Here is a 14,457-nt window from a genome sequence, read left to right as displayed (position 1 = left end):
CCCTTCTCATGTGGTGTTCCTGGAGGGTAATCCCAGCTGTTACTTGTCCTTCTTCTAATTTATTTTTCCCTCTCCTTCATGATGTGCAGGGAAGCAGTTCTGGGTTTTTAAGGACACGGTGTTGCAGGCTGGATACCCCAAGGACATCACCCAGTTTGGCCATGGCATGCCGGCCCAGAGCATCGAGACCGCTGTGTGGTGGGAGGATGTGGCCAAGACCTACTTCTTTAAAGGGGACAGGTGGGCACAACACTGTTAAACAACACGGAACCATAAGGAACCTTCAAAACTTCAATTATTAAGAAATGAGGCAGCTGCCAGTTACCACTATCTAAAAAATACCAAAAAAAATGCTCTTTCCCATTTGACTTGTGACAGAACTGCAGATACAAGCACTTGTGTATATATTTCATTTATTTGTATGGGTCATTGATGATTTTAAACATTTATGTTACCATTTCGTGTATTGTACGACAGCTAGCTAAAAGCAGTTCCTTGGCAGGTCACAATTTGACCAATGAGGTTTTGCAGTTTTAATTTTACAATACATTTACTAATTTAGCGCTTTTATCTAAACTTACATCATCTAGACTTACACTTGCTATATATATCAGAGGTTGCACGCCTCTGGAGCAACTAGGGGTTAAGTGTCTTGCTCAGAGACACATTGGTGGATGTGTCACAGTGGGAATCGAACCCATAAACCCCAATTTTAGTCAGCCGATACAAAAACCAGTGACAAATTAAAGGAAAACAAGCATCCAGAACAGCTTCAGTGCTGCTCGACAAAGAAGTCAGAGGAACTCTAGTGGAGGGATGGAACACCATTCTCCCAAAAGATATTCCTTGGTCATGGAAATCCTGTAAAGTAAAAATCCTATTTTACAGGTCTGGAAAAGTTGGGTGTTGACACCCAACGACCTCAAACAGGTGCATCTAATTCAGGATAATAAATGGAGTGGAGGTGGACATTTTGAAGGCAGACTAACAGGTCTTTGAGAGTCAGAATTCTAGCTGATAGACAGGTGTTCAAATACTTATTTGCAGCAGTATCATCATAAAAAATCATACATTGTGATTTATGGATTTTCTTTTTTTAGATTATGTCTCTCACAGTGGACATGCACCTACGATGACAATTTCAGACCCCTCCATGATTTCTAAGTGGGAGAACTTGCAAAATAGCAGGGTGTTCAAATACTTATTTTCCTCACTGTATAGTCGCTGTCTAACTTGTCTGGTGGCTTGAAGTTTTGTACTCCGATAATGTTGGGGGACTTGCAAGAGAAAGAATGGTGATAGTCGAAGCAGCAGAGGCAAATTTATACTCATATGTGGTGTTAAGATACACGATATGAGCATAAAATACCAGTCTGTTCACAATTCGACCTATTTACTCCTGCATTCATAGACATACAGAACTTGCTTTGTCTTCCTGCGGCTCATCATTTGTTCCTGTTTAGGTACTGGCGCTACAATGAAGAAATGAGAACCATGGACCCTGGCTATCCCAAGCCCATCACAGTGTGGAGAGGTGTGCCTGATTCGCCACAGGGAGCCTTTGTCGACAAAGCCAACGGTACGTTTTGTCCTGCCCGATACTCTGATTTGGCAATAACAGTGCGGTTAATGTGCCAGGCAGCATTGATTTCAGCTGGTCACCAGCACACGCTGTGTGGGAGGTAAACTAGGGTAGCATTGACTGAAATTTGCCCCAGTTATTACGCTCAGTCTCAGTGAGTGGCACGCTTCCATACTTGCACATCAGGGAAAATAGGCTGATAGAGAGCGTTTGAGTATAGCAAATGAAGGATGAAAAGAGGTCGGTTTATCCAGAAATGCCTCTTTTTTTTTATTGTTTCAAAAGCAGAATGTTCTATAATCAGTCCATCCCGCTCAGTGTGCCACAAGACCCAGTTGGAGCAGGATTGTGGAAAACAGAAAGGACAAGACCACCGCTGGGCACTTATTCCGGTTTAAGCCAGTTGGCCCTCGCCAAGGGTGGGGAGGCGGGATTTATAACTCTCAAAGAGCTCACCCATTGGCCAGTCAGGTAGTGTGAAGAGGGAAAACACTTTTCCCATTGGATGTATTATGCGGGTTTGGGCCTGGGGTGGAAAAAGCAGGGCAGGTGGTGCTGAACGATCTGGCCATCTGTGCCTTGGATCTGTTGCCAGATCTGTAGCCAGGCGTGTCTGCCCGGCGAGTCCAGGTGGAGCGGGCATCTATCGGAGCATGAAGGGTGGATTGATGTCCAAGGGGATGATGGGTGTTTGCGTGCTACCCACGTGTTTCCACTCGTATATGCGTCGGCTAGCATTTATTTGGCGGGCGTCCTGTTTGCAGAGACAGTGTGTCAAGTGGCACACTCATAACATTGACCCAGATAACCAGCTATAATAGATTGTGCTGCTGCCGCCGATGGTTGTATGTGAGGTAACACGTTTCAGAGTAGGCACCCCAGGGTGACATTGACCTGGCTGTAACCCACAATAGCCCAGGCTGTCTCACCTTTCGTCCTTCTTCCCCTCTCTCTCCCTCTCTTAATAATGTCTTCAGTATTGAGCAAAGGTTTTAGGCAGGTGTGGAAAAAATGCTGGAAAGTAAGAATGCTTTCAAAAATAGACATGTTAATAGATTATATTTTCCAATTAACAAAATGCAAAGTGAGTGAACACAAGAAAAATCTAAATCAAATCAGTATTTGGTGTGACCACTTTTGTCTTAAAATCAGTGTCAGTTCTTCTACTTACACGCGCACAAAGTCAGGGATTTTGGAGGCATATCGACATCTGTATGATTAAACAATTACACCAAATAGCGGCTGTTTTTCAACAATTCAATACATAGGTTGAAACACAATCACTAACTGAGGTGAGGTCGCTGAAGACAGTCTACTGTCAAAAGTCATTCACCAAGTCAAGACTGAATACAGCAACAAGACACAAGGTAGTTAAACTGCATCAGCAAGGTCTCTGTCAGGCAGACATTTCAAGGCAGACACAAGTTTCCAGATGTGCTGTCTTCTGAAGATGCATAAAGAAACAGGTAACATTGAGCACTGTAGACACTGGCTGGAGCAGAAGGCAGGTTATTTTTTATTTTTTTGCCAAAGCACTGGAGAACGGTACAAGAATGAGTGTCTGCAGGCAACACAAAAGCATGGTAGAGGTTCCTTGCAAGTTTGGAATTGCATTTCTGCAAACGGAGTTGGGGATTTGGTGAGAATGAATGGCCTCCTTAATGCTTAGAAGTACAGGCAGATACTTATCCATCATGCAGTACCATCAGAGAGGCATCTGATTGGCCCCACATTTATTCTGCAGCATGACAATTACCCCAAACATACAGCGAAAGTTATTAAGAACTATCTTCAGCATAAAGAAGAACAAGGTGAAGTGATGGTATGGCCCCCACAGAGCCCTGATCTCAACATCATCCAGTCTCACTGGGATTACATAAAAGAGAGAAGTAACTGAGGCTGCCTAAATCCACAGAAGGACTGTGGGGAGCTCTCCAAGATGATGGGCCAACCCACCTGCCAAGTTCCTTCAAAAACTATGTGCATGTGTACCTAGAAGAATTCATGCTGTTTGAAGGCAAAGGGTGGTCACACAAAATATTGATTTGATTTAGATTTTTCTTCTGTTCACTCTCTTTGTGTTTTGTAAAATCATAAATATAATCCATTAACATGTCTATTTTTTAACGCATTCTTACTTTATAGCAGCTTCTTCCACACCTGCTGGAACGTTTGCACAGTGTATATAATATCATCTCTAAATATGTCTCTAAATCACACTTCAGTTGTGTTAAATGTAGGAGAAAAGTGTATCAGAAGCTGCCGCCAGGTTGGAAAGAAAAAAAAATAAACTCCCAAGCTCTCAGCTGAACTCTAAATGAGAGTTTGAAGACTATTGTGTGTAGATTGGTTTGTGTTTCATTGCCTACTACTCTGAGTACCTAGCCGTGCCTCTTTATGAAACAAGCTACTTGGCGTACAGTAATGACAGACAATTAGCTTAGCTTAGCATAAAGACTGGAAGCAGGGGGAAACAGCTAGCCTCCACAGTTAAAAAATAAGCGCACCAGAAATTCTAAAGCTTTATAATGAACAAATTGTAACACAGAATGCTGTTTACAGTAATGGAGGGCGCTGCCGAAGGAGTTAGACAAAACACAATGTAAAAGAGACATGTTCTATGGACCAAGCCGAGCTAGCTGTTTCCCCCTGTTTCCAGTCTTTATGCTAAGCTAATTATTTGGCTAAGCTAATGGCTCTCTGCAAGAAAGCCAGTGAGTGCTTTTCCCCAAATGATCTCTGTGATTTAAATTAGTTATAAATTAGTTGTAAGATGTCAGTTGCGTAGGCACACAGTCTGCATGGCATTAAAAACACAGTTAACCATCAAAAATAATAATAATCTAATAATAAAATCTCAATCTGACTGGAAATTTAGAGCATTTCCTGCCCTATTTTCCTAGAGAAGAGTCTGCGTGAATAACAAATGGCGAGAAAGAAAGTGTAAAGGGGAGCCAGTGAGGAAGAGGAGGGCTTGAGAATTCATCCATGCTGTCATGCTCAATTTTACACAGCATATACAGTACTTTCCCAATAAGCATTTCAGGGACAGTGACTCGCGGGAGGCAAGTTATTATCATGGCACAGGGAACAAAAGTAATTTCACAACTTTTTTATGCCTTTTCTCAAACTTGATAAATGTTGTATTGCAAATGTATTGTCAAAATGTTTGCTGCAATGTGTTTGATAGAGTAATAACAAGTAATAAAGACCCAAGACATTTGTTTTTAGCTTCTGTCACCATTTTCATTGCTCTCGACACAAACACGGAGGGACAAGTGTTCCCAAGTGAAATAACCCATCATCAAAAAATGAACACTGACTCACTGTGTAAGGAGACGTGCACAGCAGACATTCCCGTTACTCTTGTGATTTGAAAAGCGCCACAGCAGCTTGGATCTCGATGACATTTGTTGTGCTGTTGTGTGATATTAGCTGTGGGGTTTGGCTCCTGGTTGGGTGTGTTCTCTCTTTTATGACCAGATATAATTAGTCCCGAGGGGCAGTCACAGACATCTCAGCTGAACAATAGAGCTGAAACAGAAACAATGGCTCAAAAGCAGAGCATCAGACACAATTGTTTGAGGTGAGCTTGTTTCACTGTACTGGCAGGTTATCGTCACTTCAGTTTCACTTCAATCACTTTTCTTGTTCTTGTTTTTTTCTGCTGATAGGAAAGGCAGCTGTCCAGAGGCAAAGTTTGTTCCGTATTTTAATTAGAAAGAAAACGCTCTCCCTTAAACCCTTAAAGACAGAAAAAGTCAATCAAGTAATTTTTAGTATTTTTTGTTGTTTTAGCAACCAAACAAACCAAAATGGTCCCAACACTAAGCTCAGTGGTGTAATGTAATGATAAGTACATTTACTCAAGTATTGTACTTAAGTAAAATATTAAGGTACTTGAACATATTTCCATTTTCTAAGAATTATTACTTCTACTCCACTACATTTCACAGGGAAAACTTGTACTAGTTACTTCCCAAAATGCTGCTGATGCTGCTAAAATGTATATGTTAATGCATAAGAAATAATATTCAAATAATATAACACAGAAGGAACAATCTGTTGCATAGTAAGCACTGTTACTTTTTATACTTTAAGTAAATTTTTGCTAATGTGACTTATGCACTTTTCCCTAGTTTTGTTTTAAAAGCATGACTTTTACTTGTACCTTAATGGAGTATCAATAAACTGTGGTATTAGTACTTACTGAAGAATCAAATGTAAATACTTCTTTCACCACTGACTGAGATATTAATATAATTAGCCAACAAGACACTTGATGTAGCTGGTAACGTTTCCATCACTTGACATAAGTATCTTTGGTTTATCCAGTTAATTTTGAGAGGAGAGGCTAGTTGTCCAGTTATCGCTTTGGCTTATCTTGATTCTAATTTTATTTACTGTTTTTGAATAACAGCTGAACACCCACTGAAAAGTTTTGCTGACCTCCGGTGGTCTAACTTGCAGCAGTGATTAACAGTAGACGCTGTCTCAGTAAACCGTGTCATCACAAAGCGTCCCATCATGCCTATCAGTGAAACCTTTAGAGTATATTAACACCAGGCTGAAAATCTGTGTTTCACTGTCCCATGTTCAATCTTCTCAAAGACCACAGATAACAACGTACTTACAGGTTTCTGCTTCTCCTTTATTTCCCACCCTCAGGTTTCACCTACTTCTACAAGGGTAAGGAGTACTGGAAGTTTAACAACCAGTTCCTCCGGGTGGAGCCGGGCTACCCACGTTCCATCCTTAAGGACTTCATGGGCTGCGAGCTGACGCCAATTGACCCCGCCCGGCCGCCGGCCGATGACGGTAACTCGGACGTGGTGATCGAGCTGGACAACGAGGCGAACACAGTGAAGGCCATCGCCATTGTCATCCCCTGCGTGCTCGCACTGTGCCTGCTGGTGCTGATCTACACTGTGGTGCAGTTCAAGAGGAAGGGTACGCCACGCCACATACTGTACTGCAAACGCTCCATGCAGGAATGGGTCTGAAAAGTCGGGACGAGATGAGAAGGTGGGGCAAGGGTGACAGATAAGACGGGTGAAAACAGGATGACAGCCCCCACTTTCACAGAGGAGGACAGTGGACATCTTTAGTGAAAACACGCGGCCTCGCCTCCTCCTTTTTGGGTGATCTGAGCCCTCCGTTCAGACCCGCAGAAACAGCCAGACAGCCTGTTGGCACCCCCTCACACATAAGGTGACCCCAGGACTTCAAGTTGACTCCGCTAACCCCCAGCCTTTTTAACAAACAGGGGAGCGGAGGGACACTTTGTGGGGGATCTTTGCCTGAAATGACCTTCAGTCCCAGTCAAAAAACAGGAGGGTCTGCATCACTTTGTATCTCAGAAACATGACTTCCCAGCCCATTCCTCTTTTTTTTTTCTTTGCCCGACTGCTCTTAAACGGAAGGAGAACATTCATGGGGACACGCACTCTTCCCACAGGGCACTGCATTGTCATCTATCATATCAGGTTGTTGACTAAACAACAGTTTTATATTTTCTGATCTGGTGCCCCTCCTCCCCGCCGAGTTAATCATATTACCATCAAACACGAGTTAATCATATTACCGATCTTCAGTCCTTTTTCTTTTGTTTTTCTAATTATTCTGAGAAAGGAGGTCCTCACTGTTCCCTTTAACACGTTCCTGAGGAAGAGACCAAACTAAACCAAATAAAACAATTTAATTTTGTTTATTTTGCTTTCTTTTTTTCTTTTATTTGTTCTCATTTCAGTCCATCCTTCCTTCCCTTCTCTGGATCCTTGCAGCGATTAAGAGTCGGGGAGCTTTGACTGTTGTGGCAGTCTGTTTTGAGACACAGGGGCCAAATTGTTCTGCAATATTTTAACTCGCCTTAATTATAGATCATACTACTTGTACTTGGTTTTGCTGTTCTTGGAGTTGTTGTTTTGTTTTTTTAAATTTGTATACCGCTTTTGTTTATTGTTTGTTTGTTTTTAACAGAAGCTAACTGAGGGCTTCTGATGATTGTTTTTTGTTTGTTTTTTTCTGGATTTTATTACGTTACCCAGAATTCTCAGCACTGGTTTGCTGAGCCAGTCTGGACAGAACATACAGTAGGGTCAGCCTGTATTGAGAGTAATGTATTGTATCGTAAAAAAAAGATGTTGGAAAAGTTCTGGAGTTAAGCCACTATTGTTTGTGTGTTAAAAAATTTGTTACTGTTACTTTTATCATTTTCATACAAACGGAATCAGGCTAATTATGAGCTTGAGTGTCTTGTTATTAGATTTGGTGATGTCATTTTTTTGTCCCTGGGCCACATTCCCCTTGGTTTGAAGAAGTGCGCATCCAAAAAAGTCATTCTTGTGAATGGACAGACCATTTTTTAAAAAAGAATCCTGTTGACTGCCTTGTTTGAGAGAGCTCACAGTTCCCAGAATGCTCTTGTCTCCTGACTGAGGACCCACAAAGTGAGACACCAAGTCAACATCAGTGCCTGTGTCAACGTGCATGCAAGCATTTACTGTACATCCAACTGGTTCTACTCAACGTGGCTTTGGAACCCCTCAAAAGCTGAGGAGGAAGTGTTCTCTTGAAAGTACTGTTTGCATTTATTTTTGTACATTTTAAGTGTACCCCAACCCTCCTCCCCTTACCTCCAGGTACAATGAAATTTAAGGGAAAAAACTTTAAAAGATTCAAGTGGTACATTTGGGAAATCTTTGGGAGATCTGATGGGTGATTGGCAAATTAAATTGGCCTCACCAAACCAACCAACCAAACATGTAGGACATGTAGTCCTCGCTGTCTTGGCGAGCAGTCTTTGAATGTGTGTCTGTTTTCATGATTACATACTGGTTTTCCTTTCTTTCCTGTTTTCTGGTCAAAACAAATTGGACATCTCACAATGACTTCTTTGTGTAAGACTTTGGGACAACGGCAAAACATGTCCTGACAGAATGAATAAATTGATCAATATATGATTAAGAGCTGCCTTCGAACTCTGCTCGTCTTTTAACTTGTATGTACAGTATGTTCAGTGCAGGTCTGCGCTGTTTGTTTTCTCCACATCTGCTTTCACTGAGTGTTTGCGTGTGTTTGAGCTCATGGTTGTTTGTTATCTCTAACTCTTCGATGGTGTGCACCCTACAGCAGAGTGGTTTGAAAACCGACAGGAAGATGATGCCACGGTTTGAAACTTAAACAATAGGGAACTTGAACATAAAAGAAGAAGAAAAGCAATCTAATGATGAGCTTTTTATATATTGAACATCATTTTGACACCAAAAAATAATTTTTAAAAAAAGGAAATGTCTTATCTCATTTTGTAGTCTACAGCCATGCTGACTGCAATGCTAATGGGAAGTATTGGACAAATTGAAATTTTACCTAATGAAGATGGTAGAGAAATGATTGGGTGATCACCAAATTTTTTTAGGATGTTTCGTCAGGGCACCATAGATAATTGTGCCAAATGTCATGGCAATCCATCCAACAGTAGTTGAGATAATACAATCTATCCCAACGCGGTTGACCAACCAACAGACCAACATTGCCATCCCTAGAGTCATGCAGCTAGCACTCTTTATCACACTTACAACACGAGGACTAACTAGCGCTACACTGTGATAAAATAAGTGTTGTTTTCCTATTTCCACATCTCTTGCACATGGATCATTAACTGGATGCTAACTGGGGCATGTAGCTTTAGCCTCTGTTTTTTAGCACAATCACACATATAGCAATCAAGTGAATATGTAAGACCCCTTTTACAGAGCTGTCACTGTAAAATAAGTCAGCTGGAAACATTACAAAATCAGCCAACTCATCTCCAACTTATGGCACTAACATTAGCTTAAATATCTAGCTAGCTAGCTGATGAAATCTGCTAGACAGTTGCCCTATCTGCTGGCTAGAAAAAAGAAATCTGCCTCTGTCTGCTGCTGCAAGCATGGTTAAAATATGAATCACCTCGTGCAGCTTTAAAATGTTAAATTTCGAATAAAGTCCAACTAAAATCAAATAGTATTTTGTCTGCTACAGCGTACATATTTGCTCTGTAAATCACTTGCAATGTGTTCTCCTTTGCATTAATTTGACTGAATCACGCTATTTGTTCGGTATTAGTCTGCATAGATGCAGACCTTATTTCAGTATAGCCAATCAAATCTTGCATACAGCAGTAATGCCAGCGTTCTATCCAAGTCAGAGCAGACGGTCACATTGAGTCAGACAGCGGTCTGCTACACAACACGAGAGCCACAGATTTTGACCAATAAACATTAGCTTTTCTGCTAGTCTCCTTATCTGAATTATAAACAAAGGACATTAGTTGGTTGAACGAGCTTCCAAACAAACATTCACCGGGGAAAAGTGCGCCACTAACATCATTTTGAAGCCTAGATAGCTGATTGGCTGCTCAGCTGCACATTAAATAGCATTTAAACATACCTACAAATGTCACTTTTGTCTGGCTAGATGCTGGTGTGGTCCTTACTCTTCAATACCACTAACAACATGCTGTCTGCACAGTACCTTTAAGCTACAGTGCAAGTTTTTTTACTTTGCCCCTCTTTCCCTACAGCGTAACATCGGCACACTGCTGTCAATCAAACAGACACGCCTCTCCAGCCGGCTGAGACAACAAGGAGCATTTCTGATTTTTCCTCAAAGACCTTTTTTCTTCTTTTTACGTCTCTGAACAGCACTTTTTAAAAAATCACATTGACATTATGACTACAAAAAGGGATGACTAAATGTGATTTCAGTTGGACTTGAGAGACTTGAAACTCGGCCGGAAACAAAATGTAGAGCAAACAATGGAGACGTACAGTAGATAAGGATACTGGCTAAAACTATAGTGAACTCTGAACTCCAGAGATAAACTCAGCCTGCAGCAGGAAAGAAAAATAAAAAAAGTAGCATTTGATTTAGAGAAAGCTGTATACGTGTTGATCGGGGCTTGAGAGCTCAGCAGTCTGCTGCTGTATTTTTGGGTGGCATGACAAAAGTCATGGCTTTAGATGTATGATCCCAGCTGTGCAGCGCTGGCATTTATTGCGGATTGAATGTGAAACAGGAGCCGTCTGCGGCCCGCTAGTGTTTATTCTAGCTTTGCTGGGACACATTTGCCATACAATTACTGACAACAAAGAAGGTGTAAGTCAAGCCAGTTTACTGACTGTGGTCACTGTGTGTGTGTGTGTGTGTGTGTGTGTGTGTGTGTGTGTGTGTGTGTGTGATGAAATTAAACTCTTAAGGATAACACTTCATTGGTTCTCATCACAGGACTGTTCAGTGGTGAAATTGCCTCTCTGCTTTTAGACAAAGGCATTATATGCTCAGCTATGTTTAGATCGGTGCTTTTTCCCGAGGCTCTTACTCATTGTCCATTCTCTCTCCATCGCTGTAAATACAGACTTTAAATGTGTCTATGTCCATGTGCCTATTTGTGTTCTCCCTTATGTTCCCTGCAGATGTGTGCACTGTATGGTGTGCCAGTCCTGTAGCAGTAATACAAGCAGTTTAGCGTTGAAAAAAGTGAGTCGGCACTCTTTCTTTTACTTCTGTTTGTTTCTATGTGTGCTCATGTGTGAGCGTGCTCTGAGCAGAGTGCATGGTGTTGTTAAAGAAGTAATAGGTTGGTCCATAAACATCATGTTTCTTTGCCCGCCTCGGCATATCTGTGTCTTGGTCTCTGTCTGGTGTATAATAAGTGACTCTCTTTCTGCATCTTGACCCTGTGCATGCTTACTGGACTGTGTGTGTGTGTGTGTGTTTTTGCAAGCATGTCAACCTCACAACTGGAGCCTGGACAAACCCTGTGGGCCCAGAAGCCTCTTTTGCAACTGCCAGGCTAAAACATTGGTGCTAAACTGACCTACACTGGCAAGGGCTGTTTTTTTAATGGTGCTATTTTTACCAGCCCGCCTCCTCCTCCACCTCCTTCTCCTAATGTCATTCGCTCAAAACTTGAGTGATTACAACAGAAACCAAAGTAATACATTTTCATTTAACCCAAGTCCTTACAGTGCACTGTGTAATGGCCCCTCTTAGGTTAAGAACCATATATCCTAGTGGTGGTTATTAGCACGGCACAGTAAAGCAGCTGAAAGGAGCTTGTTGAAGGTCAGTAGGGATCAAGCTGTTGCCTTGGCCCAGACAAAAAAGGTAAAGAAGGCACACACAGAGGTCAGTGGTTATTTACTTGTAATGTCTTTTGCAGCAGGGAGGCCAGTAGATCATCCGTATTCAGAAATAACATTGTAACATTGCTTGTTCTCCTCTTTTCTGTTTGTTGGATCATTACATTAGTTTGATGACATTTAATATGCGTACTGTATGTGTGTGACATCTCAGCACCTCCTTTTCAGCTCACTCATTGTCAAAATTGACCGTTCGCTAAACCCCAGGTCTGTCAAGCTTTGGATTTCTCCACACACCGAGGCGGTGTACGTGTGCATGTGGCCATACTAAGAGCGAGACTCTATACTTAAAGAGGATGGTTGGTTGGGTCTTTTTTTTTTTGCCTTTCCAAAACCAAAATCAAGCAAAAGTCTCAGCAATGGAAGGAATAGTGTTTGTGTCTAAGCTACAATCGACCAATCGGCCAAATAGCTTACTTCCTGAAGTAGTAATTGAACAAGGGCAAGTAGCAGATCATTAACTAAAAAGGAGTGTGATACATTCTTTTTTTGGGTAATGGAAAAAAAGAATCTCTGTGTACATGGACTGTATTTCCTCTTGGTGAAAGCTAGTCCTGGATCCAAAGTTTAGGCTAACATTAGCAACTCTGTTCAGCTCATTAGTGGATTGGGGGAAGTTTACACCTAAAGGATATCTTTGTTATTTTTAAACTTGGACCTAATTTACACATGTTTTTACGTCTTTGTGACTAAGTCAGGGTCAAGGTACATTCATTTAGCTGACGCTTTTATCTAAAGCGACTTACAATTGCTAAATATGTGAGAGGTCACACGCCTCTGGAGCAACAAGGGGTGAAAGGATCCCTACAGTAAGAGACCTTTTTTAAAGAGTAAGATTCTTTTTGTTTAACAAGAAACACTCACTATATTGCTCTGACAAAATAAGAACAATAAATCATAAATCTAACCTCTGTTTTGTCCTAGAATGTAAGCTAAGCAGCTAAACAGAGTTGTGTTAAAATGAAAGTAGTCTTATCTTATTTTTTTTCCTTCTAAAACTACTTAAGGTCCTTTGACCGGGTTATAGTCAGCTGGAACATTATCAACAACTTTTTCAACCCTAACCCTTTCATGGAGCTAACATTAGCTCAATTAGCAAGCTAGTTGATCAAATCTGCTAGCGACAGTTGTCTTTTCAGCCAACATAGTGGACAGTCACCAGTTAAAAAAATGGAAGCCAGCTTTTGTTACTTCTGTCTGAAATCAAAAAACCCATTGCTTCAGAAGTTACTATGAATTTTGAATGGTAAATGCCTCTGTTATCTTTATAAACTGCAAGCTTGACAGGCACTGCAGCTAGGGGGGACAGGGCTCAGCGAATGGTCAATTGACCTGTCCAGTCATGTTACAATGTTTGGGGAGGCGCTCTGATGACACCCATTTAAAAAAATGTCAATTCTTTTTAGACCATTTTTCCACCGAATGTCTCTTTGCATCATTCTTCTGTTAGTCTGTCTTTGGAAGCTCTGCTCTGTCGATCAATAAATACATTTTAAAAGATGTTTCCATGCATCCTTGTCTTGTTCATGCCTGTGTTCACGCATGCATGGTCCTGACCCACTGTCATTCCCTGCAGGAATACAAGCTCACTCAGTCGTGACAAGACAATTTGACACGGAAAAGTTACAGATGATCAAGAAACAGGGTTTTTTTTAAAACACACTTTTCTTAAAACTATCTCTACAGGTATAATGTGAAATAGGTATACCTGGGATCTAAAATGTATTTTTTGTCAACTTTACTTTCCAATTTTTTATACTCAGAGTTTGATCATATGTCAGCTTTTCATGTCTCTCACATCCATTCATTCCCACATTCTCTGTCATCCCTTCAAAGAGGTGAAGAGAGCCGTGCCAGGATTTTTTCTCCTTTTTTTGTATAGAAATAGAATAGTTACTGTCACTATGTGGAGTGTGACAGATGAAAGCCATCTTCCAATCTCCCTCAGGTCCATTGAGAGGCAGACAGCCTTTCTCCTCATACCACAGAATAGACCATCCTCATCCGCAGCAATAAACCACCTCTGTAAGGACGGTTGGATCCAGTCGGAGGATGAAACACTGAAGTTTCTAACGCAGCACCATGTAGAATGATATTGAACGAACAAATCAATGACACCTCACTGCTGCAATACACTGGACATCTGAAAAGAAATACCAATTTCTGTGTCTGCTGGCTTCAAACGAGCTGCTCTGACCAGACGAGCTTGTAATCTGTTTCCAATTTCTATCATTTCCATCTCTGGTTCCAAATGGTTTTTCGGCCGTGCACCTTCTCACTGAAATCTGCTTAGAATAACACCTACATGCATATGAAAACATACCCACGGCATATTGTACATTCCAGACACTCAAATGAGACACATTATGCTTTTGTTGAAAGTATTTCTGCACTGTTGTAACAGTATTAGATCCTTTTTTTCCTAATTGCTGACATTTTGTTTAGATTTCCCACCATGTTTTGACTGAGAGCTTTCTGGTTCCTGATTCTCCAGCTGTCTCAGGCGCTGCCGTTATGTGTGCTATGTTCACATCATTAACTCCAGTGGTATGGGACTGATGGATTGAGACACAATGGAAAAGAGGTTAATACAGAACAGACCTAAACGAAGTAAAGAAACAGTCCTTTTCTGTGCTTTCATTTGCTCTCTGTTGCGTCCATTTACTGTCCTCCTAGAAAGCTTTTGGTTAA

The 14,457-nt window shown here is 41.3% G+C and overlaps 1 protein-coding gene across 2 annotated transcripts in view; it reads left to right on the top strand.

Annotated features, from left to right (window-relative positions):
* The window catches only part of LOC119907420 (matrix metalloproteinase-16-like), an 84,799-nt gene extending 76,243 nt beyond the window's left edge, over positions 1-8,556 (top strand). The window contains exons 9-11 of one of the 2 annotated variants that reach the window (XM_038725180.1): positions 90-240; positions 1,464-1,579; positions 6,251-8,556. In XM_038725180.1, coding sequence (XP_038581108.1) covers positions 90-240; positions 1,464-1,579; positions 6,251-6,585 — 602 coding nt within the window. In that variant the 3' untranslated portion in view covers positions 6,586-8,556. The remainder of the gene's footprint in view (positions 1-89; positions 241-1,463; positions 1,580-6,250) is intronic. The other variant, XM_038725188.1, reaches the window with a different exon arrangement.
* Positions 8,557-14,457: the final 5,901 nt, after the last annotated feature.

This window comes from Micropterus salmoides, unplaced genomic scaffold, assembly GCF_014851395.1.
Source record: "Micropterus salmoides isolate LMB-PRFRI ecotype aquatic unplaced genomic scaffold, ASM1485139v1 Ms_hic_scaffold_1, whole genome shotgun sequence".
NCBI classification, from domain to species: Eukaryota; Metazoa; Chordata; class Actinopteri; order Centrarchiformes; family Centrarchidae; genus Micropterus; species Micropterus salmoides.
The sequence above is the reverse complement of the archived record's forward strand: the minus strand, read 5'-3'. Positions and strand labels throughout refer to the sequence as shown.